This window comes from Mustela nivalis (genome assembly GCF_964662115.1).
Source record: "Mustela nivalis genome assembly, chromosome: 10".
NCBI lineage: Eukaryota > Metazoa > Chordata > Mammalia > Carnivora > Mustelidae > Mustela > Mustela nivalis.
In genome coordinates, this window is record NC_139029.1 from 72980624 (window position 1) to 73005614 (window position 24991).

The following is a 24991-nucleotide window of genomic DNA, read 5'->3' on the forward strand; positions in this document are numbered from 1 at the left end:
TTATATAGGTGACATTTTCATCACTGTTCAAAGTTCAAAGTTTCTATTTTCAAACCTTTTTTCTCTTTTCTTTTTTTTTTTTTTTTTAGATTTTATTTATTTATTTGAGAGAGTGAGAGAGCATGTGCATACAAGCAGAAGGGCGGTAGGCAGAGGGAGAGGGAGATGCAGATGCCCCACTGAGCAGGGAGCCTGATGCAGGGCTTGATCCTCAAACCCTGGGATCATGACCTGAGCTGAAGGCAGATGCCTAACGGACTGAGCTAACCAGGTGCCCTTACTTTCAAACATTTCTACCTCTTTTATCTATTTAGAAATGTATTTTTCAATTTTCAAATATGAGTTTCTTCTAGTTCTTCTAATATTAGTAATTCCCAGTTTATATGCATTGTTTTGCATGGTGTTGTATTTTCAGATTTCTTGAAACCTGCTATCTGAGTACAGGTAAATTCAATGTGAAAGCTCCAAGTGTACTTTGAGGTAATGCTTATTCTACTTCTCTGGGTTTAGATCCCTATATTAATATGATAAGCCACATTGGTTAGTCATTTTTTCAAATATTTTCTAACTTTATTGATATGTTTAGTCTGCATTTTTTTCTGAGGTACTGAAAAGTGTGTTAAAAATCTCTCATGCCTGTACCGTGGGCATTAAGGGGACACAAAATCTTATAACAGTAGGAGGCTCGAACTGGAGACATAGTGAATCAGTCCTTTTCTCAGGAAGAACACTGTGGCAAGTCTCAATTAGCACATCATAACAGCCCTATTTTCTAGGAATTGCCATTCTAATTCATTCTGCCCACTTTATATTGGGGTCTTAAAACTGATGTGATTTGATGTGGGATTCAGGAGCGAATGGTCAAGAAAGAATTCTTAAGACATTTGTGGTGCAAAAAAGATGGTTTTATTAAAGCATGGGGATAGGATCCATGGGCAGAAAGAGCTGTACTAGGCATGTGAGGAGTGATTGATTATATAATTTTAAGTTGGGAGGGGTAAAGACAAAGGAGGTTTCCAAAGGGATTTTAATATGTTAAAGAAGACTTACTGTGGCAGGAATTCTCTGCCTTTAGTGTCCACAATTCTTGGTCATGCCACTATGAAGAATGAAGAGGCAGACCAGAAGAAGAATGGTGGACAGTGAAGCAAAGTTTATTGAGCAAGAGTGCAAAGCTCCTGGAGAGAGAGGGGACCTGAGTTTCTAAGTTTAAGGGGCTTTATGAGCGCATCTGCAGAACCCTCTTAAGCCATCAAGGTGTGCTGGTTGTGCCAATTAGGACTTTGGTCATGTATCTGGGCACCTATAGGTTAATGTGTACGTGATGATGGTCTTTTTTTGGTTGACATCTGTGGGCTATGCTTAGTGGTTCATTGTTTTATTTTAGGGTGTTTTGCAGAAGTCATTTCTGCAAAGGCTGCAAAAACAGAATGTCAGTACAGCCCTGTCTAAGCTACAAAACAGGATGCTAGTGCTGTTTTATTTTAGCTGTCCCGACTATTTTCTTGTTGGGGATCTGGACCCTGACCACATAACTGCAACTAACTCCTAACATTACAGGATCCTGGAGGTCTGACTATTGTCAAGCTAAGGTTGAGTTTTGCCACTAGCAAAGCATTGCATTAAGACCATTAGGAGTTCCTGGAGGTCTCAAGTGTTTGTCAGTGGGCTGCAAGTTATAAGGAAATTTAATTTCATCCACATTTCCTTTTGCCTTTGTTCTCCATATCAAAAACTACACCCTTTGTTTTAACAAGACTCCTTTGAAGCATTTGCCCTAATGAGGATATAGAAAGTGGGAAACTTTATTCAACCAACATTTTCCAGTTATGGATCAAGTGCCAGACATGGAAATAGGAGCTAAGATTACAATGGTAAAGATCAACTGGTCCTTGGTGGCGAGGCATCGTCAGAAAGACAGAATCAATGGGTAACTGAAATTTCCAAAATCATGCTGCAGGTGCAATGAGAGTGCAAAGGAGAGCTACCCTACTCAGTTTTGGGGGTTCAGGAAATCCAAGACTTCAAGGAGAATCCAGTCTGCAAAATAAAGGTGAAGATCAGTAAGAGAGGTTGTTTGAAGAAGTCGAGTACTGTACGCAGGTATCTAGAAAAAAGGGGTAACGTGTGCAACTGGAAGTAGTTCATTATACCAATAGCATAGTGTGCAAATATTAGTCAGCTGAAAGGGAAGTCCCCAAAACACCAAAGATACACTGAAGTCCCACTCTCTAACACCTTAACCTGTAAATTGCAGCTGGAAAGTAAAAGATACCAGTTGGAAATTCAGGATCACATCATACTTTATATCTTATTTTTCAAAGAATTGGAAGAAGTATAAGTCAACTCCATAATACAAACAGGATTAGAATATATGTGTTTTTTTTTCCCCCCGGTATCAGACCTCACCATCAGACCTCTCTCTTGAACTGACTGATGCTTTCCTAAGAATGCAAAATTCCCTGTTACCACCACATCATCACCATAACCATCACCCTTGTTTTTTCCTTTCTTATCCTTCTGAACAAGAATTGCATACTCCTTATAAAATTTCCAAACATATAAAGTTTTATACAAAATAAAAAAAGTATTCCTCTCACTCCTGATCTCAGAAACCTAGCTTCCCCTAGAAGGAACCAACATTGCCAGCTCGTCTAAGTGTATCATAAAGAGATACATCTAAGTGTATACATAAAGTATACACTTTATGTATACTTTATACATAAATAGATCATCTAAGTGTACATATAAAGTATATGTAAGTGTCAATTTTTGGTAAAAATAGTGCAGTATTCCTATTGGTTTGCACCCTACTTTTCCCACATTACAGTCTATCTAGTAAATTGTTCTGTGTCATTACAAATAGTGCTCTGTTTCTCAATTTTCTGGCTATATGATATTCCATTGTGTAAGGGTGCTAAAACTTATATTACCACTCCTATATGGGTGGATATGTAAGTAGGTCCAGTCTTGAAAGTTACAATCAGGGCTGCAGTGGACATCTTATAAATACATAATTTTTCTGACTGTGTGTATGAGAGAGAGGGTGTGTGTATGCCTTAAAAACTGAATTTGTGGGGCCAAATGGACATCGGTTAAAACTTCAGAACTGTTAGACACAGTTCACAATAGATATTAAACAATTTGGGCTCCCATGCAAGGACATGTTTTCTGAAACACCGGAAACACAATTTGATAGCATATGAGGTGAGATACTACATTTCATAGTTTTAGTTTCATTTCACTTATTTTGAGTTACTTGAACATCTTTTCTATAAGCTATCTAATCAGAGTTTGCCTATTTTTATTGACTTGTGGCTCTTAATGATATACAACTTATAAAATCAGCTCTTTCCTCTGATATAAATCAAGGCTGTCTTCAGAACATTTTGGCTTCTGAATTATCTTTAGGTTCTTTTTCACCACAACAAATTTATTTTTTATGTAGTTTTGTCAGTACTTTTATGTCTTCAGGTTTTATGACATTTAAAAATAAATTTGATGTTCCAAGACAATTTTATAAATTATTTGACATTTACTGATCTTATGCAGTTTTCCAATGTTCACTCTGAGGTCAAGCTGAAATTTACTTCGTGCAAAATTTACAATAGTTCTAATCATGTTGTCATTCTGCACTGCTGTCCGGTTATTTGAAAAGAGGCATTGTATATAGTTCATACTTTCCCACTAATTTGAAGTAATGCTTTTCACATGCATGTAATTCCTATATGTGGTGAGGTTCTATTTTTGGACTACACAATGTGTTCTGCTGTTATGCCTTAATGCCCAGTTGACACACTGTGCTAATTACCACAGTTCTATAAATTTTATCATACCTCTTCTGAATTGCCTTGACTTTTTATTTATTTATTTATTTTTTATAAACATATAATGTATTTTTATCCCCAGGGGTACAGGTCTGTGAATCACCAGGTTTACACACTTCACAGCACATACCCTCACCAAAGCACATACCCTCCCCAATGTCCATAACCCCACCCTTCTTCTCCCAAACCCTTCCCCCCAGCAACCCTCAGTTTGTTTTGTGAGATTAAGAGTCACTTATGGTTTGTCTCCCTCCCAATCCCATCTTGTTTTATTGATTCTTCTCCTACCCACTTAAGCCCCCATGTTGCATCACCACTTCCTCATATCAGGGAGATCATATGATAGTTGTCTTTCTCTGCTTGACTTATTTCGCTAAGCATGATACGCTCTAGTTCCATCCACGTCATCATAAATTTGCCTTGACTTTTTAAATTATTTTTTGATCAGCTCCATTTAAATTTTACAATTAGCCTTTCTGAAATTTTAATTCAGAACACACGCGATTTATAAGTCCTGAGGGAGAACTGATCTGCCTATGGAACCAGCCTGTCCTACTCATGAACACAGAATGGGTTGTCTTTTGTGTAGTGATTCGTGTGCGACTTTCAGAAGCATTTTTTGATAAATATAGTCTAATATGTTTCTTTTTCAGGATATTACAGATTTGACCTTCTCTTTGTCTTCAAATCTGTTATTTCCATGTCCATGGAATATGAATGAATTAACTATCCAACCACATTGACTAAGCATTGATGCCCTGTAGTAGGTATTTTGTATTTTTCTATTAAAATTTTGCTAAGAAACAGAAAAGGTACATATATGTATAAATAAGCCATATCAAAAAGCTGTTATGAAAACTTGTAAAAATTACCTGAAATTATCCACTAGAGAAAAACTTGGCAAGTAGTTTAGTCAACTTTTTTATCAGGTCACAAATTTTAGACCACCATGAGCTCTCTGACCTGTTTTCTTCCTTATCATTTGCCGTTTTCTCTGAAGTGCAGTCATTTTTATCGTTTTGCTTCTTTTCAGTCAGCACTTCAATTTGGGCCTAAAAAGCACGTGATTTAGTCATAAAAGGAAAGCACTCAAAAACTCCAAACTTTCAGGAATAATGTCTTATATTAATAATTTACAAAATTATCTGCATTTCCCTTTTGAATGTAGTCTCTCTTATTAGATAATTTACAACAGGGATATCTCCTGGTTTAGGGGTGGGAAATGAGAAGAAGCATAGTAAAACCTTGTTTATAGTCATCCATCACTAGGGTTTTACAAGGTGCAAAACAGGCATAAGGACAATTGTTGTGAGATCTTCTAGCTAAAATTAAGCTGTTTAGGAGAGAGCCTTTGACCAGAATGTCACAAATGCTCACCCACATCTTAGAAATGATGGGACCTTCTAAGCTGGTTTTGAAATCTGATACAAACACTTCCAGAGAGGAGAAGAGGGAATAATTCCCTCTGTGCTGTGTGCTGACTTGGGCAGGCCATCCTCACCTGGAGACAGCTCTAGGTTAGGAGCTGTCGGTCCCCCTAAGTCTGTATATAGCTGATAGTTTTAGGTCAGCAAGGATCTATCTTAGTGTCACTGGGTGAGTAGGGTGCCTGAAAACCGGCAGTAATCTTGGGAAAGTGAACCAATTGCTGCTTCTATTACACACACCCAGTTAGGACATCTATGCAATAAACCTGGGGACCCCATTTAATATTGCTCCATGAGCTCATCCAGGAATTTCTTAGAATAGCAGCATCTTCTGTAAATGCTTGGAGCTACCAAGTTCTTACTGGATTCTCTGGAAACTCAATGTGAACCCAAGTCAAGTGCCTGGACACAAGTCATGACAAGTTCAGGGCGTGTAGTGAATCAGATACTATAAATGACAGTGGTGCTTCTCTCTCTGACTTCTCTGTGACTTTCACCGCTACCTTCTTGGGGCTTCCAGGCTTTGTTCTGCAGTCCCTGCTGGGTCCCAGGCCAGGCTTACCTCAAGCCTCTGAATCTTCTCATCCCGCTTTCTCAGAAGGTTTTCTGTCTCAATCATCATCTCTGCTTTCAGTTGGATTATGGATTTATTGAACATTATTTCTAGAAGCTTTATCTTTTGCTGCATCTCTTTACACCTTTCCTCAAGAAGCTGCTTTTCCCGCTCTGCTGTCTCTCTTTTGGCCTGCTCCTCTGCTCCAGGAAGATTTTCATTCCGAGAGGAAAGATGACAGAGGTTAAGCCTGAGAGCTACAGCCCCCTGTCCCACAACACCCCACTGTCTCAGACACCAAACTGTCTTTAAAGTGCAGAGGGCAATGTCCGAAATCGCCTGGTGACCACACCTGGAGGGTAGGTTGGAGAAGGTGGTGGGAAAGACCCTGACCACCTGGCTGTTGAGCAACCACACCCTGCCTTGTTATTTTCAGATTTGAGGAGCATGCATTCCACAGAAGGTGAGGAAATGCCTTCCTTCAGGAAGATCTTCCTGTTGGGCAGTGCTCCAAGGGCACATGGGAGCCCCCACCCCATCATGAGCTAAGCTCTCCCCCTACCTGCTAAGGCTCTTTGTATATCACGGAGAAGCTCATCTTTCTTCTTACAGCTTTCCTCTAGTTCTATCTTCATCTGTAGCAATTCCTGGGGACCACAAATGGCAAAGATATGTCAGGCAGGTCAAACCTGAACTTCCATTGAAATATTCTGAGAAAAAAACCAAGTTACATTCCTTATTTGCTTCTCCAACGAATAGAATGTTCTAAGATTCTGGTTATCTCACTAACCCCTCCAGCCTCCAGAAGAATGTGCAGTTTTATAAACACAATCTTGGGTGCTTTCCTTCTCCTCCAAACTCAGATACCTTATCTGAAGCAATGTCAGTAGACACTCCTTGACTGAATGCTGGCAGTTTTCGGTATTCAGAATCCTGCTCTTTTTTTTCTGTTTGTGGCTTCTCTAGTAACCTCCCACCCCGGATAGTGTGTACAAGTCTTTTGAAATTTATGTTACACTCCTCTTCCAGGAAGATTTCCTAGACCACCTAACCCATATAAAAGAAGCCATTGTATATTTTCATTTGTTTACTTTTGACAATAAATGCATGAAATTTATGGTATGTAAATTACTGTTTTTTTTTAACTTAAATTCAGTTAGCCAACATCTAAGTACCTCATTAGTTTTTGATGTAGTGTTCAATGATTCATTAGTTGCATATTACACTCATTGAATTACTGTTAAACTTGAGTTCCTATCATCTCAGAGAGAAATACTCCATTAAGACCATTGGTAAGTTTCTGAACTCCCTGAGCCTTCCTTGTGACATGTTGAGTCTGCATTATATAATCTTGATGGTTCCTTGCAGCTGTAATGTCCTGTGACCTACAAGGCATGGTTAACAGTAATACAACAGGAAGCAAAATAAAAATAAAGAATGATCTGGTAACAGAATCTTCTCAGTGAAACTTGGGTTGCTGTAAATGGGAGAGAGTACACAGAAAAAGCAGCAAGCTCAAAATAATGTAAGCGTGTTCCAAGCACATAGGAAAGCTGCCAATATTCAGTCAAGGAGGCCATCTGTGTGTCTATACTGACTTTACTTTGGACAAAGTGTCTGAGTTTGGAGGAGAAGCAGATAAAATAGAGTAATAGTGTCCTTTATAACTCTCTCACTCAGAAGAATCAGAATCCTTCCACCATGAAGGCTAGCTAATTTATGGCCAGTCAGTTAGCTTCTAGGTAGAGGGGGTAACATAGAGAATCAAGTAATAAGACCAAGTACCAGGTACTGGTTCTGTAGCTCGTTATCCTGGGAGGGCTGCAGTGTGGGGCCTGCCTCCCCATCCAGGTGTGGGAGTGCCAGGACCATTTCTGTGGGAATCACTGAGTTCTCACACTAGGAATGGGGTATCCCACGTCGTCCAGACAAGGAACTGCTCCACTGTGGAAGGCATCCGTAAAGGTCACCGTCAGAATCCCCAGCCCTGAATGAGGCAAGAAATTGAGGGGACCAGTGAGATCCAAAATTAGAAACTATAATTCTAAAATGATTTTTTAAAGACCCTAATCAGTTTGAAACTTTTCATCAGTCACTCTCATCCTACTAAATCAGTTTTCTTTCCAATCACTGCAGTTAAAAATGCTAAGTATCTTCCTTCAGTTATCATGCTCTGGTATCTTTTGGATATCTTTGATATCTCCCCCAACGAAGCATATTAAGAACACAATTGAAAATCATACAACTCAATAACAACAACAACAAAAACAATTGATTAGAAAATCAGTAGAGGAACTAAACAGACATTTTCCCGAAGAGGACACCAAATGACCAACAGTATATGCAAAGATATTTAACATCACTAATCATCAAGAAAATCAGGGATATCTTAAAACCACAATGGGAGATCATGTCATACCTGTTCAAACGGCTATTATCAAGAAGAGAAGAGATAATTATTAGCAAGGATGTGGAGATAAGAGAACCCTTGTATACGGATGATAGGAATATACATCGTAAATTGATCCAGCTACCATGGAAAACAGTATGGAGGCTGCATAAAATCAAAAATAGGACTACCATATAATCTAGCAATCCCAGTTGGCGGTATTTATCCAAAAGAATTGGAATCAGGATCTCAAGGAGATATCTGCACTCTTGTGTTATTGCCACATAACTGACAATAGGAAACAAACCAAGTGTCCATCAATAGATGAATGGATAAAGAAGTTGTGTACATATATACAATGGAATATTGTTCAGGCATGAGAAATAAGGAAATGCTGCTTTTTGTGACAATATGTATGGACCTTGAGGCCATAATGTCAAGTGAGATAAGTCAAATACTATATGATATTACTTATATGTGGAATATAAAAAAGAAAACACTGGGGGCACCTGGGTGGCTCAGTTGGTTAAACATCTGCCTTTGGCTTAGGTCATGATCCCAGGGTCCTGGGATTGAGTCCCACATCTGGCTCTTTGCTCAGCGGGGAGACTGCTCCTTCCTCTGCCTGCCATTATCTCTCTCCCCCTCTCTCCCTCTCTCCAACAAATAAATAAATAAGATCTTTTTAAAAAAATGAACTCCATAAAAACAGTAGAATGGTGGTTATGGGGGGCTAGGAGTTGGGGAATTTGAAGGTTAGTCGTTTATAAGGGTATAAGCTTGCAACCAGTAAATAAATAAGGCTGGAGGTGCATGGCATAATGATTAAAGACAACAATACCACATTATAAACTTCAAAATTGTTAAGAGACTAGATATTATTAAACTAGATCTTATTGTCAACACATACACACACATACACACAAATATGATAATTAAGTGACATGATAGAGATGTTAGCTAAGGCTAAGGTGGTAATCATATTGTCATATGTAAATGTACCAAAGCAACATGTTTTACACCCTAAAACTTATATGGTGTTCTATCAATAAAAATAAAAATAGATAAGAGGTGAATAGTTGAGGCAGGTAAATGAGATTATATTTATTCCTATTAAAATTCCACCTATTGAAGGCGTAGGTAGCTCAGCTGGTTAAGCATCTGACCCTTGGTTTTGGATCCGGGATGATTACAGGGTTGTGGGATCAAGCCCTCATGTCAGGCTCTGCAGTGGGCATGGAGCCTGCTTAAGACTCTCTCCTTTCTTCTCCCTCTAACCCACCCCACTTGTGCATGTACCCTCTTTCTCTCAAAAAAAAAAAAAAATTAAAAAAAAAAGTTCAACATACTTTAAGGAATCAATTGTTTGAAATTTTGTTTTCATATATATAGTGTTTATCATACAGGATGTTTCCTCAGATGCAGTGGAAACTTGCAAGCCCAGAAGAGTGAGTCTCACAGTAAAATAAGACCGCAAAATCATTCTCTTGCCTCAGAGTTATTCAAAGGATGCATACATTAGCACTTCTGTACTTCTCTATAGCCCAGAATGCCGACTGCTGTCTTCATTATTCTCCAAATTCCTGATGAAGCTAGGGATGAAACCCTGGGTATCACCAGTCTGCAATGTTTTGCCCTCATTGATATTTACAAGAACCTGCAGAGTAGGCTTATGATACCCACTTTGCAAATGAGCTCAGTGGGGCTCAGAAAGTCTAAGGAAGGTATTTTTCCAAAGCACATGTGAATAAATGGTAGATCAATGATCAGAAACCTGGAGGATCTATTTTACTATTCCATGTTTTGCACTTAATTACCTGACAAGACAGTTTTCCTCAAAAACGTTGGTTACACATGCTTGATGACCATAACCTCTAGAGGATTTCTGTTGACTCTCCTATCCCCAAAACACCGTCTCTAGTGTATTATTATTCTGATCTACCTGGTTCCTCTTGTTTCTGCAGCATCAGGCTGTCATCCCACAAACGACTCAGCGTTTCCAGACCTGAATCTTTTCTGTCACAGCTAGTGCTTGCCAGGGGCTGCAGCTCACCTCCAGTTTAGGGAAGATATCTTTCCATACTTTTATTCCTTGATCTCCAGTCCCATTTGTTGTAGCTATTTTTTTCCCCCCCTCAACACATTGGTTGAACTTCTATTATGTGCTACACATTGTGCTTGTGTGCTTGGAGAAAAAGAGAAGCTGTGGCTCCTGTCCTCTGAGTGATATTAAGGTAAATGTATTGCTTAGGATTAGGTTCAGCTGTGATAATTAGAAAAAAAAATCTCCTGAACAATTTACATTGATTTCTCCCTCATGAATTTCAGGGTCAGTAGTGTAGAGATGGTATGTGCTTTTTGTTTTGTCATAAGGTTTGAGGCTTCAGAACCTTTTTGTCATATGCTCGGTCATCTATAAGGGGTGGCCCATGGTGTGAGACGATGAGCTGTCATATTTGTATTTTAAGCCAGGAATGGACAAGGGGAAGATAGGCCTCTGCTTTCCTGACTCTCCATGTCTACATAAACCAAATTGCTTCTTAGATTCATCTGTATTCCCATACGCAAACATAGGAGAGGCTGGAATTGGCATCATTATTCTGGGAAACTATGTGCATGGCAAATTAGCAGGAGCCCTATTAGTACTGGAGAAAGGAATAATGGAGATTAAGGAGAGAGTTAATAGTGTTTCCTGGTAACCTTCTCAAACTAGGAAGACGGCAGAGAAGACAATGATGATACTCTACTGTTTCTCATCATTGTAATTATCTCCACTAAATTTAAGCTTGAGGAGAAATGTGTCATATCTGTTCTGTTCTCTTCTTGGTCCCCATGTTGGGCACACAGTAGATTTGTGAAACTGAATCCTGAGGAAAGAGATATAGGTGAGTGATGGGAGTTAATTGAATTACGTGTAGAGATGACTTAATTCAACTTACGAATACAGAAGAAGAAAAGTCTGGGGGAACCTTAAAAGGTGGAAGGCCTGGGAGATGGGGTTTCCAAGGCAATGCAGACAGAGTGAGCATCCAGAAGCAGGGAGAGGTTAGCTACATTACATACCCAGAGTATTCCCCACAAGTATTAGTAGGATGGCCAGGGATGTCCTCACTGAGCACAGACTTACTGGAGTGATGGAAATAGGGGAGAGGAAGGAGCAGCCATGGGGGAATGAAGTGGATCCAAAGAAAGGAAGAAGAATTATTTCTGGATCCCAAGATGGAGGTGTGAGTATTTAGTGGAGAAGAGTTATGGCCTCTGTTACTTATTCCCCCAAATAATAATCAGAATAAGAATGTAAGTAGAAAAACTTCCATATCTGTTTAGAAAAAGAATGCAAATATCACAAAATATCACCACAGGTTAAATTTAAGTGAAAAGTATGTCAGATTTCTTAAGCTTCCACTGTAATTCAAATTTGTTTTTAATATGTAGACTTTTTGAATACGTAGATTTTAGAGCAAGAATATGTAAACAACATTAAGTAGAAATCTCAAATATAAGGTTTTTTTTTTTTAAGATTTATTTATTTATTTATTTATTTATTTATTTATTTGACAGACAGATCACAAGCAGGCAGAGGGAGAAGGAGGGGAAGCAGGCTCTCTGCTGAGCAGAGCCCTGATGCAGGGCTCGATCCCAGGACCCTGGGATCATGACCTGAGCTGAAGGCAAAGGCTTTAACCCACTGAGCCACCCAGGCGCCCCAGAAATTAAAGTTTTAAGCCCAAACCTAAAGTGCCTCTAAAAGAATGTTTAGAAATGAACATACCTGCATCTTAGCACTGCTGGTCTGTTCACGAATGAGCTTTCAGCTGTCTCTGAACTCACCCTTGTTCTGTTTCCTCCTCCCGCAGAAGCAGAGAACAGACTGAGAAAGTTGAGAAAGGAAAAGGAAAATGAAATGGAACCTGAAAGTAAAACTACTTTAACTATTGGTTACATATTGAGAGAAGGCATGCCAGAACTGAGTCACCAGAGCTTGAGGAAGTAGAGGAGGGAGGGAACTCAGAGAATATTAGTCACTCTGTACTTAGGCCTTAATGTCACCCTAACCAGCTTTCTTTGTTTTGTCCCCAACTTACCTGTCCACAAATGGACTATTACCAGAGGCCAACGGCATAAGTGAGTCTAGCTCCAGGATTCCTGAGCAGAGCAGGTTCGGCCACTTGCCATCGACAAAACCCAAAAACAGAGAGACCAGTGATGGTGCAACAAGAAAGAGATTTATTCCAGGGAAGCCAAGGGGAGGCAGAGGACTAGTGTCCGAAGTCTGTCTCCAAAGTCTAGAAAACTTCTAGGTTTGTATAAATACGGAGAGGGTGGGACAGAGGTCAGTGGGTACATGCAGGTGGGCAGTCAAGGTCAGGTCATTGTCTTGGGGTCAATCACGCAGGGTCTTGCTGGTCTTAAGGGAACTTAATCAGTTAGAAAGTACAGACTGGTGTCCAAATGTAGGTAGTTTTGGTAATTCCCCAAACTGGGTCCTCTTTCAGGACTATGATGTAAGTAAGGTATGCATTCTGTTGTACTTTTATGTCTTCGAATTCATGGAGCTTCTTGAATGAGTCGATTAATATTTTTCACAAATAATGCATGTTTCTGGTTATTTTTTCATGTTTTATGTCATACTTCTTACCTTGAGTCAATAGATACATATCCTTTGTCGACACCTGGTTTCAGAAGGCATTATTCCTGCATACGCAAGGCCTCATTCACATTTAGCTAGGTGAATGTAGGAAAGAGTGAAGCAAGGAAAGTAAGTAAACAGATCTGAGGACATGTTATGGAGCCACTCTGAGTCCCTGGGGCTCAGTCCTGCCAAAGTACTGTGAATGGAATTCAAGGAGTATTAGAGAATGCCTCACTGCACAATGTGTCTGATGAAGGGAGAGCCATCAGTGTAATAGAGGTTGGTGATAAAGGACTTAAGCCACCTGCTTATGTAACTTTGTTTTGTCCTGTAGCCACCCAAATAAACTTGAGATTTGGATGGTCTAACCATGTGTAGCTCATGATGAAAAGTTCTACTCTTGTAATGACTTGATATATTGAAGTCAGAAGCTCAGTCTCAACAACAACCCCAAAGTAGCTTTACAAATAGTGAGTAACCTTCTGATGCATAAGCTTTGACCTTGTCCTGAGACAATAATAGCTCTGCTAAGACTGCTAGGATTGCAAGATACCTCTCCTTCCTCATGCTCCCTTTGTCACCACCATGTCTTCCTTGGCCACATCAAGGTAACCGCTGCCCTGCTTTGGCCCTTGATACAGCTGGATCCCTAAAGTGTGTATTCTGTAATATTTGATGTCTTGTACTCAATACTATGCATGTGAGATTTGTCCATATTTCTGGGTATAGCTATAGATTGTTTATTTTCTATGATGTATAGTAGTCAATAGTAAGGATATTCTAGAACTTGTTTATCCAATCATTTATTGACAGACTATTTGACAGTTTCTCGTTTCTTGGCTGTTATGAAAAGGGATGCTATAAACATTCTTGCATGCATCTTCTAGATCACATATCTGCACAATCTCCTTGTGTCTATACTTACGAGTGGATTGTTGAAGTGCTTATGTTCTGCTTACAGATTTGACAGTGTCCAACAGTCTCATAGTTGTACAAATTTATGTTTGCACAAACACTGTAGAGCATTCTAGGTGCTGTTCAAGCTCATCAGAACTCAGTAAGGTCTGCCTCTGCTTCATCTGGTAGATGAGTAGTAGTGGTTTGCATTGCGGTTTTAATAACTCATGAAATGAGGTGTCTTTTCTTATGTTTTTAGCTTTTGGGATAGTCACTTTTGTTATATTTTGTAACAAAAAACATTGCCTTTTTAAAATATTATGCATGTTTTCAATTGTTTGTGTTTCTATTTGATCTTTGTGTCACTGTGTGTGTTGTATTCTTGAATAGCTACTTAGAGTAGATATAATATTTGTATTTCACAACTGAAACACTTTAGGCAGTTTAGAATTCTTTGGTTTTTTTCTGGGACTGTTTTCTAGGTTTGGTAGCATAATTATCTCTATCTCATCATCCAGGGAATATCTCAGTTTCAATCTCATGCAAGGAACTTGTGTGCAAGACACTCTTTTGACACATGAGACAAAATAACAAACATGAATCTGTCTGAGATTATGAAAGGACCTCCCTTCCTCTTCCTGAGACCACACTTTCAGAGCTCTCCTTCACAAACTAGGTTGTGACAGACTTAATTTACTCTAGTAAGGACACCTATTATGCCAGAATCTCATTTATCACTTAAACATATCTCAAGGTGCATGCTCTCCCAAAAGGGAAGAAGATCAGAGACTGATTCTCACTGCATTAATGTAATACTTGTAATATTTGAGTGGTTTTCCAGGGCTATCTGAGACCGTGTTCAATCACTTTCTGTTTCCTTATGGCATAATTTTTGCGGTTATTGTGGAGGTAATCTTTTACCTTTGGAGTTTAACACATCAGAGAAAAAGCTGGATATAGCTTCTCTTATAATTCTCACTCCCAAATGCAAGACTATCCCCAAAGCAGGTATAAGTGTAATGGGCTTTACTGAATAGGGGTAGGGGATATCATTTTTTTACGATTTTGTCTTAATTCCACCTAGTTCACATACAGTGTTATATTCGTCTCAGGTATACAATATAGTGACTCAACACTTCTGTACATCACCAATGCTCATCATGATAAGTACACTCCTTAATCCCTCTCACTTACTTAACCCAGCCTCCCACCTGCCTCCCTTCTAGTAACCATCAGTTTGTTCTCTCTAGTCCAAAGTCTGTTTCTTGGTTTGTCTCTCCCTTTTTTCCTTTTGATTATTTGTGTTGTTTCCTATATTCCACATATGAACAAAATCACATGATATTTGTCTTTCCTTGACTGACTTACTTTGTTTAGCGTAACATTCTCTAGTTCCATCCACGTCATTGCAAATGGCAAGATTTCATTCTTTTTTATTGCCGAATAACATTCGATTGTGTATATGTATACCACATCTTTTTTATCCATTCATCAATCAGTGGAAACTTGGGTTCCTTCTATATGTTGGCTATTATAAATAATGCTGCAATAAGCATAGGGGTACATGTCCTTTTGGATTAGTGGTTTTGTATTTTGGGGGTAAATATCAGTAGCTTGAGTGCTGGATCATAAGGTAGTTCTATTTTTAATTTTTTGAGGAATCTTCATACTGTTTTCCTGAGTGACTACACCAATTTGCATTCCCATCAACAGTACAAGAGGGTTCCTTTTTCTCCACATCCTGGCCAGCAACTGTTGTTTCTTGTGTGTTTTTAATTTTAGCCATTCTGATATCTCATTGTAGTATTTTTTACAAAGATTTATCTATTTATTTATTTATTTATAAAATTTTATTTTAGTTTTTCAGTGTTCTAAGATTCATTGTTTATGCACCACACCCAGTGCTCCAGGCAGTACGTGCCCTCCTTAGTACCCACCACCAGGCTCACCCAAACCCCCACCTCCCTGCCCTGCAAAACCTTCAGTTTGTTTCTCTGAGTCCACAGTCTCTCATGCTTCATGCCCCTCCTCTGATTTTTCGTAACTCATTTCTCCTCTCCATCTCCCAATGTCCTCTTTATTATTCTTTATGCTCCACAAGTAAGTGAAACCATATGATAATTGACTTTCTGCTTGACTTATTTCACTCAGCATAATCTCCTCCAGACCTGTCCATGTTGATACAAAAGTTGGGTATTCATCCTTTCTGATGGAGGCGTAATATTCCATTGTATATATGGACCATATCTTTTTTATCCATTCATCTGTTGAAGGGCATCTTGGCTCTTTCCACAGTTTTATTTATTTATTTATTTATTTATGTATTTGAGAGAGAGAGCAAGAGCAGGGGGAGGGACAGAAGGAGAGGGAGCAAGGGAATCCTCAAGCAGACTCCCCTGTGAGTGCAGAGACTACTGGGGGCTCCATCCCAAGACTCCAAGATCGTGACCTGAGCCAAAATCAAGAGTTGGAGGCTTAACCATCTGAGCCACCCCTCTCATTGTAGTTTTGATTTTTATTTTCCTGATGGTCAGTGATGATGAACATCTTTTCATGTGTCTGTTGTCCATTGGAATGTCTTCTTTGGAGAAATGTTCTGTTCACGTCTTTTTAAATTGGATTAGTTTTTTGGGGGATGTTGAGTTTTATAAGTTCTTTATATATTTTGGGAAAATGGTGTTAGCAAAATTTGCATTGGGTGTCTAGTCCAGTGCTGGATTCCCAGAAGCACTGCCTTGGCTGGGGACTGCCTTCCAGGGTCCCTGGAGGAGGTTGGGTGCAGCACACAACCATGGCTGCCCACCCCCCAGCTGGGGGTGGTGTGGCAGCTGTGCAAGTTTGGACATAGTCTGCAACAGTGGATGGGGTACATGGTTGGGCACTGTAGGTGGGGGCAGCTGAGCATGCAGTAGCTGGGCAGGGATGCCGCTTTAACAGAATTTGCCCTGAGCGCTGGGTGGAGGCTCAAGGTGTTGGTGCAGCCCTGCCTCTGGCAAATGGCTGTGTTTATTTTGGAAGACAGGGGAGGAAAATGGTATCTGCGGGCTCTCTCATTTTCTGAGCAGTCCCCCAACAGGTTCTAAAATTAGAACAGACCGTTTCCCGTTTGCAGTAGGGTTGTGTAAATTGCTGATCTTAGGTTGCCTCCCTGTACAAGACGCTGTTCTTTTTAGGGCCGCAGCAACCTGGTTATTAGTCCCCCCTCCAGACTCCTCCCGAACTGAGTTAGCTGACCTTAAAAACTCCAGGCTCCAGGCCCACTGGTTTTACAAACTCACGGAATTTAGCCCCTCTAGTTTTTAAAGCAATAAATTATGGGGATTAGTCTTCCCCTTGTGATCTCCCAGGTACAAGGGCTCATTTCTCTCCCCTCTCATTGCACACAGCTCCTTCCCTCCTGAAGGGAGCCTCTCTCTGCCTTCCTGACCTTCTTAACCTTTCAGACTCAGCTTCTTCTCTGTACTGTGTTGTAGAGTCTGTTCTGCCAGTCTTCGGATTGCTCTCTGGTTTCTTGACTCCATCAAGAAATCTTGGGTGGGGTTGATCTCAGTATTCTCCTGTTCCTGAGTCCCCCTGCAAGCACCCCTAATTCAGGGATATTTTTGCAACCGTCTTTGCCTATCAGTTTTGGGGAGAATGACGTCTTCCAGTCCTCAGAAGCCCAAACCCTTTTGACCCTGTGGGTGCTCTCTCTCTCCTCTATCTTTTCTGTTTTCTTTTCTCTGGCCAGGATCTGATTTAGGAGAAAATAAAATGGTCTAGTAAGGCAAGTTAGCAGTCCCTTTTCATTATTTAGCTTTCTGTTGAGACTTGCAACCTGGTAGTTTCCTCCTTTGTTCCAGGAAGCACTTCAACCTATTTTTATAAACATATGCATTTTCTTCTATGTCAAGAATAATAACCTATTAGAAAAATAACCTTTGTTTTAGACAATATCATGTTATCCCAGTAGTTATTCTGCTGTGAGAGAGGAGGAGACCGTATGTAAACTATGAGTTTTATAAATGGGGCACCAACACCCTTGGGAAACCCTGGGGCACAAGTTCCACAGGTAGACAGAGGCATGGAGCTGAAATGAGGGCTCTGGAGCTTTGGTGACACTTTGAAACAAGTAGTAGCTACACGTGCCATCACGTTTTTCTAGTTCATGAAACACGGAGGTGGAGGGTGCAGCGGAAGGAGGTGTCTCGAGAGAGTCTGCACCTTCTCTCGAGACAGAGGTGACAGGTGTCCCCTTAGGGACAGTGGTTTAGCTCTCCTTGAACACCCTGATGCAGTCTGCTAAGACCAATTAAGTCATGTCACTTTTCTGCACAAGATCTTAAAAGCTTCTGATTACAGTTAGAAGAAAGTTCAGTCTCCATACAAGGCCTGTAAGATTCTATACAAGAGATTTAAAAATCATGTGCGTATTTTTCCCCAATGAAAAAGCAACCAATTTCCTGAAAATGAGCCTGTTATGAAAGTAGGTCTTTATTGTTTTCAGTTACGATCTGAATTAAAATAGCAGGAAGCACTGTTTGTTTCACGTGGACTTGAATGACCTCAGAGATTGTTATTCTGTCTTGAAATCTTTATGTGAGTTTATTTTAAAACATGTGACTATCTGGTTCAAAAGATAGAAGGGATTGCAACAGACAGGAAAGTCTGTGGAGCAGAAGCTGATAATAGGGGCAGAGTTTGGGTGCAGCTCCCAGTAACAGGAACAAGTAGATGCCTTCCATTGTGTCAGCTTTCTGTCTAACCCCTTGGGGATTTTATGTTGTTCTCACTGAAACAGAGACAAATAAGCATGCTATGTCTAGGTCTGAATACAGGCATATGTAGTAGAAGTATGTGGATGAGAAAAGAGAGGGTGGGAAAAGTTTAGCTTGTTTTGGGGGAAGAGACGGGAAAGGTACAGAACAAAATTCTCTTAAATAAAAAAGTACCAAGCTAACAAAAATAAAATTTCAAATGTTTGAATTTGGAGGGAAAAAAAAGATACTATCAATTACACTTCAATAATAAACATTAAAAAAAAATGACTTGTTGGGGCGCCTGGGTGGCTCAGTGGATTAAGCCGCTGCCTTCGGCTCAGGTCATGATCTCAGTGTCCTGGGATCGAGCCCCGCATCGGGCTCTTTGCTCGGCGGGAGCCTGCTTCCTCCTCTCTCTCTGCCTGACTCTCCGCCTACTTGTGATCTTTCTTTCTGTCAAATAAATTAATAAAATCTTTAAAAAAAAAAAAATGACTTGTTAAATTCAGGAAGAGAAGGTAGAATGGTGATTCCCAGAGGTTTGGGGGAGGGGAAAATGTTGCTTTTTAATGGGTATAGTTTCAGTATTTCAGAATAAAAAGTTCTGGAGATCTGTAACATAATACTGTGTATATAGTTAACACTACTGAACTGTATAGTTACAAATTTAAAAAAAAAATACCCAAGAAACAATGATGACTGCACGTATGTGCAGTTGGGAAGGAAAAAGTTTATTGTTTGTCAGCAGCAAGAATATGGGTAGCTCTTGGGGTTTTAAATCTTTGTACACACCGTCTGGTCATTTTAGGAAGCTGCGAGCTGATCTACTGTCGGGGCTGCTGATGTACCGAGGATCATCACTGGGCCTCATCCAATTCATTCTCCATTCAGTCATCACAGTGGATTTTTTTATTATTATGTTAATCACCGTCCAGCAGATCACTAGTTTTTGATGCAAGATTCCACGATTTTTAAAATAACTACCAATTAAGTCATGTCACTTCTCTGCACAAAATCTTAAAAGCTTCTACACAATCTAGCTCCTGACTGCTGTTCTCTAAAGTCATGCTTGCTGTCTCTCCTTTGCTACGTGGATTGTCATTCAGGTAAATACAGTCTCCTTTCCCCAGTAAGCAAACAGGCACAGTCCTCTGCCTGAAACTCACTTCTCTCATATCTTTCCTAGTTGTGCTCTTACAAATTCATCATACTTTTTCTTCCTCAGGGAAGGATCACTGAACTGATTAATCTAAATTGGGGTTCCTTCTACATTTACTCTTTGTACCCTGTACTACTTTTTTGCAATGCTTGTCAGATGTTCGAAGTCTCATTTGTTGGTATAACAGTTTAATATTTAAATATTAAATATTAAAATGCTTCACATCAAAATGTTAAAAAAATTTGATAAAATTTGGTAAAAATTCTTACCCATTGATAAACTAATGGGTAAGGTTATTAAATATTAAATTTGAAGGTTATTAAATATTAAAATATTTAAATATTAATATGTTTCACATCAAAATGTTAAAAATATTGATAAAATTTGGTAAAAATTCTTACTGATTAGTAAATCAACAAAAAAAGAGAGACTGGGAGGATTTATGTTATGAGTTGGTAAGTTGGCTCGTGTTACTGTTTTCTCCAGAGAGTTAGTTTAAACACATTTTGAAGCAAAGAAGACCTCTTTCTTTTGTCAAGTGGCCCCTCCTTCCATGCTTTCACCCAGCCCTTATGGCTGCTTAGACCCTGGAATACCTATTATGAGAGTAGAATGTGATTAAATGGAGGTAGTTTTATTTATTCCAGTTCAGTAGTACCCAACTGTGGTGATTTTGCACCAGTGGTGATTTTTCAAAATGTCTGGAGCCATGTTTGCACTTGATCTTAGCCAAAAGGCCGAGAAGCTGTTGGAGCCAGATTTGATTGTCACAAGTGGATTGGTTAGTAGAACAGGTACTACTGGCCTCAGGGGATTAGAGGACAGGGTTGTTGCTAAGCTTCTTATAATCAAGTGCAGCTCCTACAATAATCCAGCCGCAAATCAAGAGTGCCAAGGCTGAGAAACATTTTGTAGTGCAATGAAAGAATAAACTGCTGGCCAGGAAAGAATTACTGGTCACAGGGTCACCTGGGTGGCTCTGTTGGTTAAGTATCTGACCCTTGATTTTGGCTCAGGTCATGATTTTAGGGCTGTGAGATTGAGCCCTGAGTCAGACTCCACGATGGGTGTGGGGCCTGCTTGAGATTCTCTTTCCCTCTGCCCCTCTGCCCTGCTCATGCTCTCTCTCCTCAAAAAAATAAATAAAATAAAATAAAAATAAAAAAGAATAACTGTAACAAATGGATTGTTGAGTAAGGAAGTTATTCAGAAAAGAGTACATGAAAAAAAAAACAGAAAAGAGTACATGAAGTTATTTTATATGAAATTCAGAAACAGATTAAATTTTTTGCTTGGTGATAGGAGTCTAAATAGTGTTTAACATTGACTAACCATAATGAATGAGGTTAACATAGACTGCATTCCCATATGCATTCGATTCTATTTTCGCGTGTATTCTGTTGCTTTATTTCCAAATGTGGACCCCAGAGGCATACTCAGAATTCTAGATATTGTTAGATGTAAGTCTGTTAACTTGGATCTAAAAGTAAGGAGATTGGCTACTAAAAGTTGAACTGTTAAACAACCTCATCCTTTCATGAATAAGATTTTATATCAATAATTTATAAAATTGTATTTTTCTTTTAAAAGTACTTTCTCTCATTAGATCATAAGAGGATACTTGCAAGAAGATGCTTGATTTAGTCTAGAAAACAGGAAGGATATCACACCTTTTCTGATATTTACCCAATATGAATGTAATACTTGGGTGTTATTTAAGGTTAGAGTACATTTCCGTGAGGTTCTCTAACCACAATTATTCTGACGGGAGAAAGTTCAAGGTCTGAATGACATTAATTTTCACCCATATGTTAAAAGAAAAAATGGGAACTTCTAAACTGATATAGAAATCTGATAGAAACACTTCCAGGTAGGAAAATAAGAGAATTCTTCCTATGCTGTGTGCTGATTCAGGCAGATTCTCCTCACTTGGAAATAACTGCAGCATTCCTATGTCTGTGCTTATCTACTGGCTTTAGACCAGCATGTGTCTATGTCAGCCCTTGATGGTTGTAAGATTCCTGCTAACTGGCAATGACCTTGGTAAAGCAACCCATTTTCTGCTTACATTAGATATGATCAATTAGAATTTCTACTTGAGAGGCACCAGAATGGCTCAGTTGGCTAAGTATTCAACTCTTGATTTCAGCTCAGGTCATAATCTCAGGGTCATGGGATAGAGCCCAATGTGGGGCTCTGTGCTCAGCACAGTCTGCTTGAAGTTCTCTTTCTCTCACCTGCCCCTCTCCATTTACATGCTCTCTCTCTAAAATAAATAAATAAAATCTTTTAAAAAAAGAATTTGTACTTAATACCCTGGAAGCCCCATTTAATTTTGGCTCTGTTAGAATCTTCTAATACAGCAGCATATACCAAAGGGATGTTATTTAAAACATGTAGCCTTTGGTGTTTTCACATTCTTGCATATTCTAATTTTCTGCCTGGGGCTCTTTTCCACAGGTAAGAGCTCAACTTGAGTAATAGGTGCAAATACGACAAAATTTACTTTATGCTCCTTTTTCCAAGAGGCACAGGACCCTTCTTTCATATGCTCAGCCAACTATGAGGGGCCAGCCAAGTTTATCTGTTGCATTAGATGAAGAATAAGCTATGGTAATCACAATGAACAAATTGGTCTGTTAGGTAATGTATTTAAATGCATTCTTTAAACTTTAAATTACAAAAACACATAGGACACAGATTTTTTGTTAGAATAGAACAATGATATGTTGAAAACACTGTTATATTCAATTTCTCTATGTTATATTCTCTAGGCTTTGGAAAATAATGTTAAATAAAAGTAAAATATGAGGTTCATCTTCAAGTGGCAGCCATGGCAGGTCAAGAGGATCTGGTGCAGCGGAAGATTCACTAGGACTGGGTGAACCAAGAATACATTGAGGTCATCACCAGCAGCATTAAGAAAATTGCAGACTTTCTCAGCTCATTCGATATGTCTTGTTGTTCAAGACTTGCAACACTAAATGAGAAATTGACAGCCCTGGGATGGAGAATAGAGTACATTGAAGTGCTGGTGACAAAAGGTGAGACCCTCACCTAGAGCTACGCCATGCTGCTGCTGGGAAGTTGCTTCATGGAACATAGGCTGATGTGGGAAAGGCCCCAGCAGCCTCAGCTCCTTCTTTTTTCCTTAAAGAGCAACAGGGCTTTTTCTTGTCTTTTTTTTTTTTTTCTCCCAAAAGCGTGGACTTTGGCTTCTGCCATGTACATTGGAGTTGATGTGGCATGTGAGAAGTCATCCAGGGAAGCTCTTGGAACCAACATTAGGTGTTTTATCTTTTAAGTAGCATTTTGTAGAACTATCTGTCAGTGTATGAGGCACTCAGAGCCAGATGCCTGGCACTCTTTGTTAATTTAAGGTCCTCCCCAACCTCTCTTTCTCTCAGACTTTCCTTACAGCTCTCATTGCCTCTGCATTGATTCTAGAAGAAGTCTTTGTCTCCTTTTCACCTGTGGTGGGGGTCGGGAGGCAGTCTTGGCTGAGACACTTATGCCCTGCCAAGGTGGTCACCAGAGAATGTTGTTGCTAACCAACCAGTTTCTTGTCCTTTGGGGGAGGTAAAGGTCAGGCCCCCACTTGGCTTCAAGGGACATTTTCAGAATTTTCTTTCTGTCACTTGGGGTATCTTTGCCTCTTATATTTCCTTAATAAACTCCTCAACTTAAAAAGAAAAAAAAAAGAAAATATGAGCCACAAATAGCCAAATAATAATCACTGGTTTGTGTAGTCTCCCCTGCAGAGTGCGAATTAAAGGGTGCTGTGGGAAGATGTGAATTTTAATGCATTTTTGAAATTAAAAACCTGGCCTGTGGTGTCAAAGTTCTGAATGGACCATGGGACATTTAACTCCCAATAAAAAAAAGTAGGGAAGTTCAAGCCTCTTCAGAAGTAGTTTTCAAAATTTTATGTATAAGAGAATCACCTGAGGTGATTGTTAAAGACCAACCTAGATTATGTCAGGAACCCTGCTAAGTGGGGAACCTGCTTCTCCCTCTCCCTCTGGCACTCCCTCTGCTTGTGCTCTTTCATGCACACTCTCTCTCTTCAAATAAATAAATAAAATCTTTTTAAAAAATATTAAAAAACAACCTAGACTCTTATGGCCCAGAATTTATACATGTAAGTACCACTGGTGAGTCAGATGTTTCTATAGGAAAAATGACCATGATCAAAACTCATTTTTGACTGAGGTGTTATTTTTAACTGATAGAAGTCAATTATGTAAGGATTCAGTTCATTGCTACATAGAGACCTGCGGAGGATTCACCTCAAGGCTCATTAAGTATAAGCAATAGAGTCTACAGGAGACTCATTTTGAACTGAAAGATGTTTCCAGATTGAAGTTGAGGGGATAGAGAACCATTGTTCATGCTAGTGGACCTCAAAAGAAAGCTGGGGTAGCAATCCTCATATCAGACAAATTAGATTTTAAACCAAAGACTGTGGTAAGAAATGTAGAAGGACACTATGTAATACTCAATGGGTCTATCCACTTCTTACCAAGAAGATCTAACAATTGTAAATATCTATGCCCCCAATGTGGGAGGAGCCAATTACATAAACCAATTAATATCCAAAGTAAAGAAACCATTGATAATAATACATTAGTAGTAGGGGACTTCCAACACCCCATTCACAGCAGTAGACAGATTATCTAAGCAAAAGGTCAATAAAGAAACAAAACTTTGAATGACACACTAGACCAGATGGACTTCATAGATATATATAGAACATTCCATCCTAAAACAACAGAATACTCAGTCTTCTTGAGTGCCGATGAAACTTTCTCCAGAATAGATCACATACTGGGTCCCAAATTAGGTCTCAACTGATACCAAAAGATTGAGATTCCCTGCATATTTTCAGACCACAATAGAAGAAATATAGAAGGAACTCAAACACTTGGAGATTAAAGAATATCCTGCTAAACAATGAATGGGTCAACTAGGAAATTAAAGAAGAACTTAAACAATTCATGTGAACTAATGAAAATGAAAACATGTCAATTCAAAACTTATGAATACTGCAAAGGCAGTCCTAAGAGGAAGTACATAGCAGTCCAAGCTAATCTCAAAAAATTGGAAAAATCCCCAATAACCAAGCTGATCTTACACCTAAAGGAACAGGAGAAAGAACAGCAAATAAAGCCTACGCCAAGCAGGACAAGAGAAATAATAAAGATTAGAGCAGAAATCAATAAAATAGAAACCAGAAGAACAGTAGAGTAGATCAAGGAAACTAGAAGCTGATTCTTTGAAAGGATTAATAAGATTGACAAATCTCTGGCCAGACTTATGAAAGAGAAAAGAGAAAGGATGCAAATTAATAAAATCATGAATGAAAGG

General features: G+C 39.3%; 1 protein-coding gene, 1 long non-coding RNA gene and 1 pseudogene across 5 annotated transcripts in view; 2 read left to right on the forward strand and 1 right to left on the reverse strand.

Annotated features, from left to right (window-relative positions):
- Positions 1-24991, forward strand: part of LOC309843274 — a 125235-nt gene that overhangs the window by 73011 nt on the left and 27233 nt on the right. The window lies entirely within an intron of this gene.
- Positions 884-12223, reverse strand: LOC309843270 (guanylate-binding protein 7-like). Of its 2 annotated transcripts, none has more exons than XM_082688599.1 (6): positions 11969-12223; positions 7593-7794; positions 6370-6454; positions 5817-6007; positions 4700-4879; positions 884-2040 (listed from the first exon to the last, which is right to left on the reverse strand). In XM_082688599.1, exons 2-5 carry the CDS (start codon positions 7677-7679, stop codon positions 4706-4708), a joined length of 537 nt encoding a protein of 178 aa, XP_082544725.1. In that variant the 5' UTR covers positions 7680-7794; positions 11969-12223; the 3' UTR covers positions 884-2040; positions 4700-4705. The 2 variants fall into 2 exon arrangements, with proteins under 2 accessions (XP_082544725.1, XP_082544726.1); XM_082688600.1 differs by having other exon boundaries at positions 7706-7794; positions 11969-12169.
- Positions 9593-23671, forward strand: LOC309843275 (putative protein BRICK1 pseudogene; annotated as a pseudogene). The gene is made up of 2 exons (XR_014316530.1): positions 9593-11423; positions 22399-23671. The product of XR_014316530.1 is annotated as a putative protein BRICK1 pseudogene (transcript).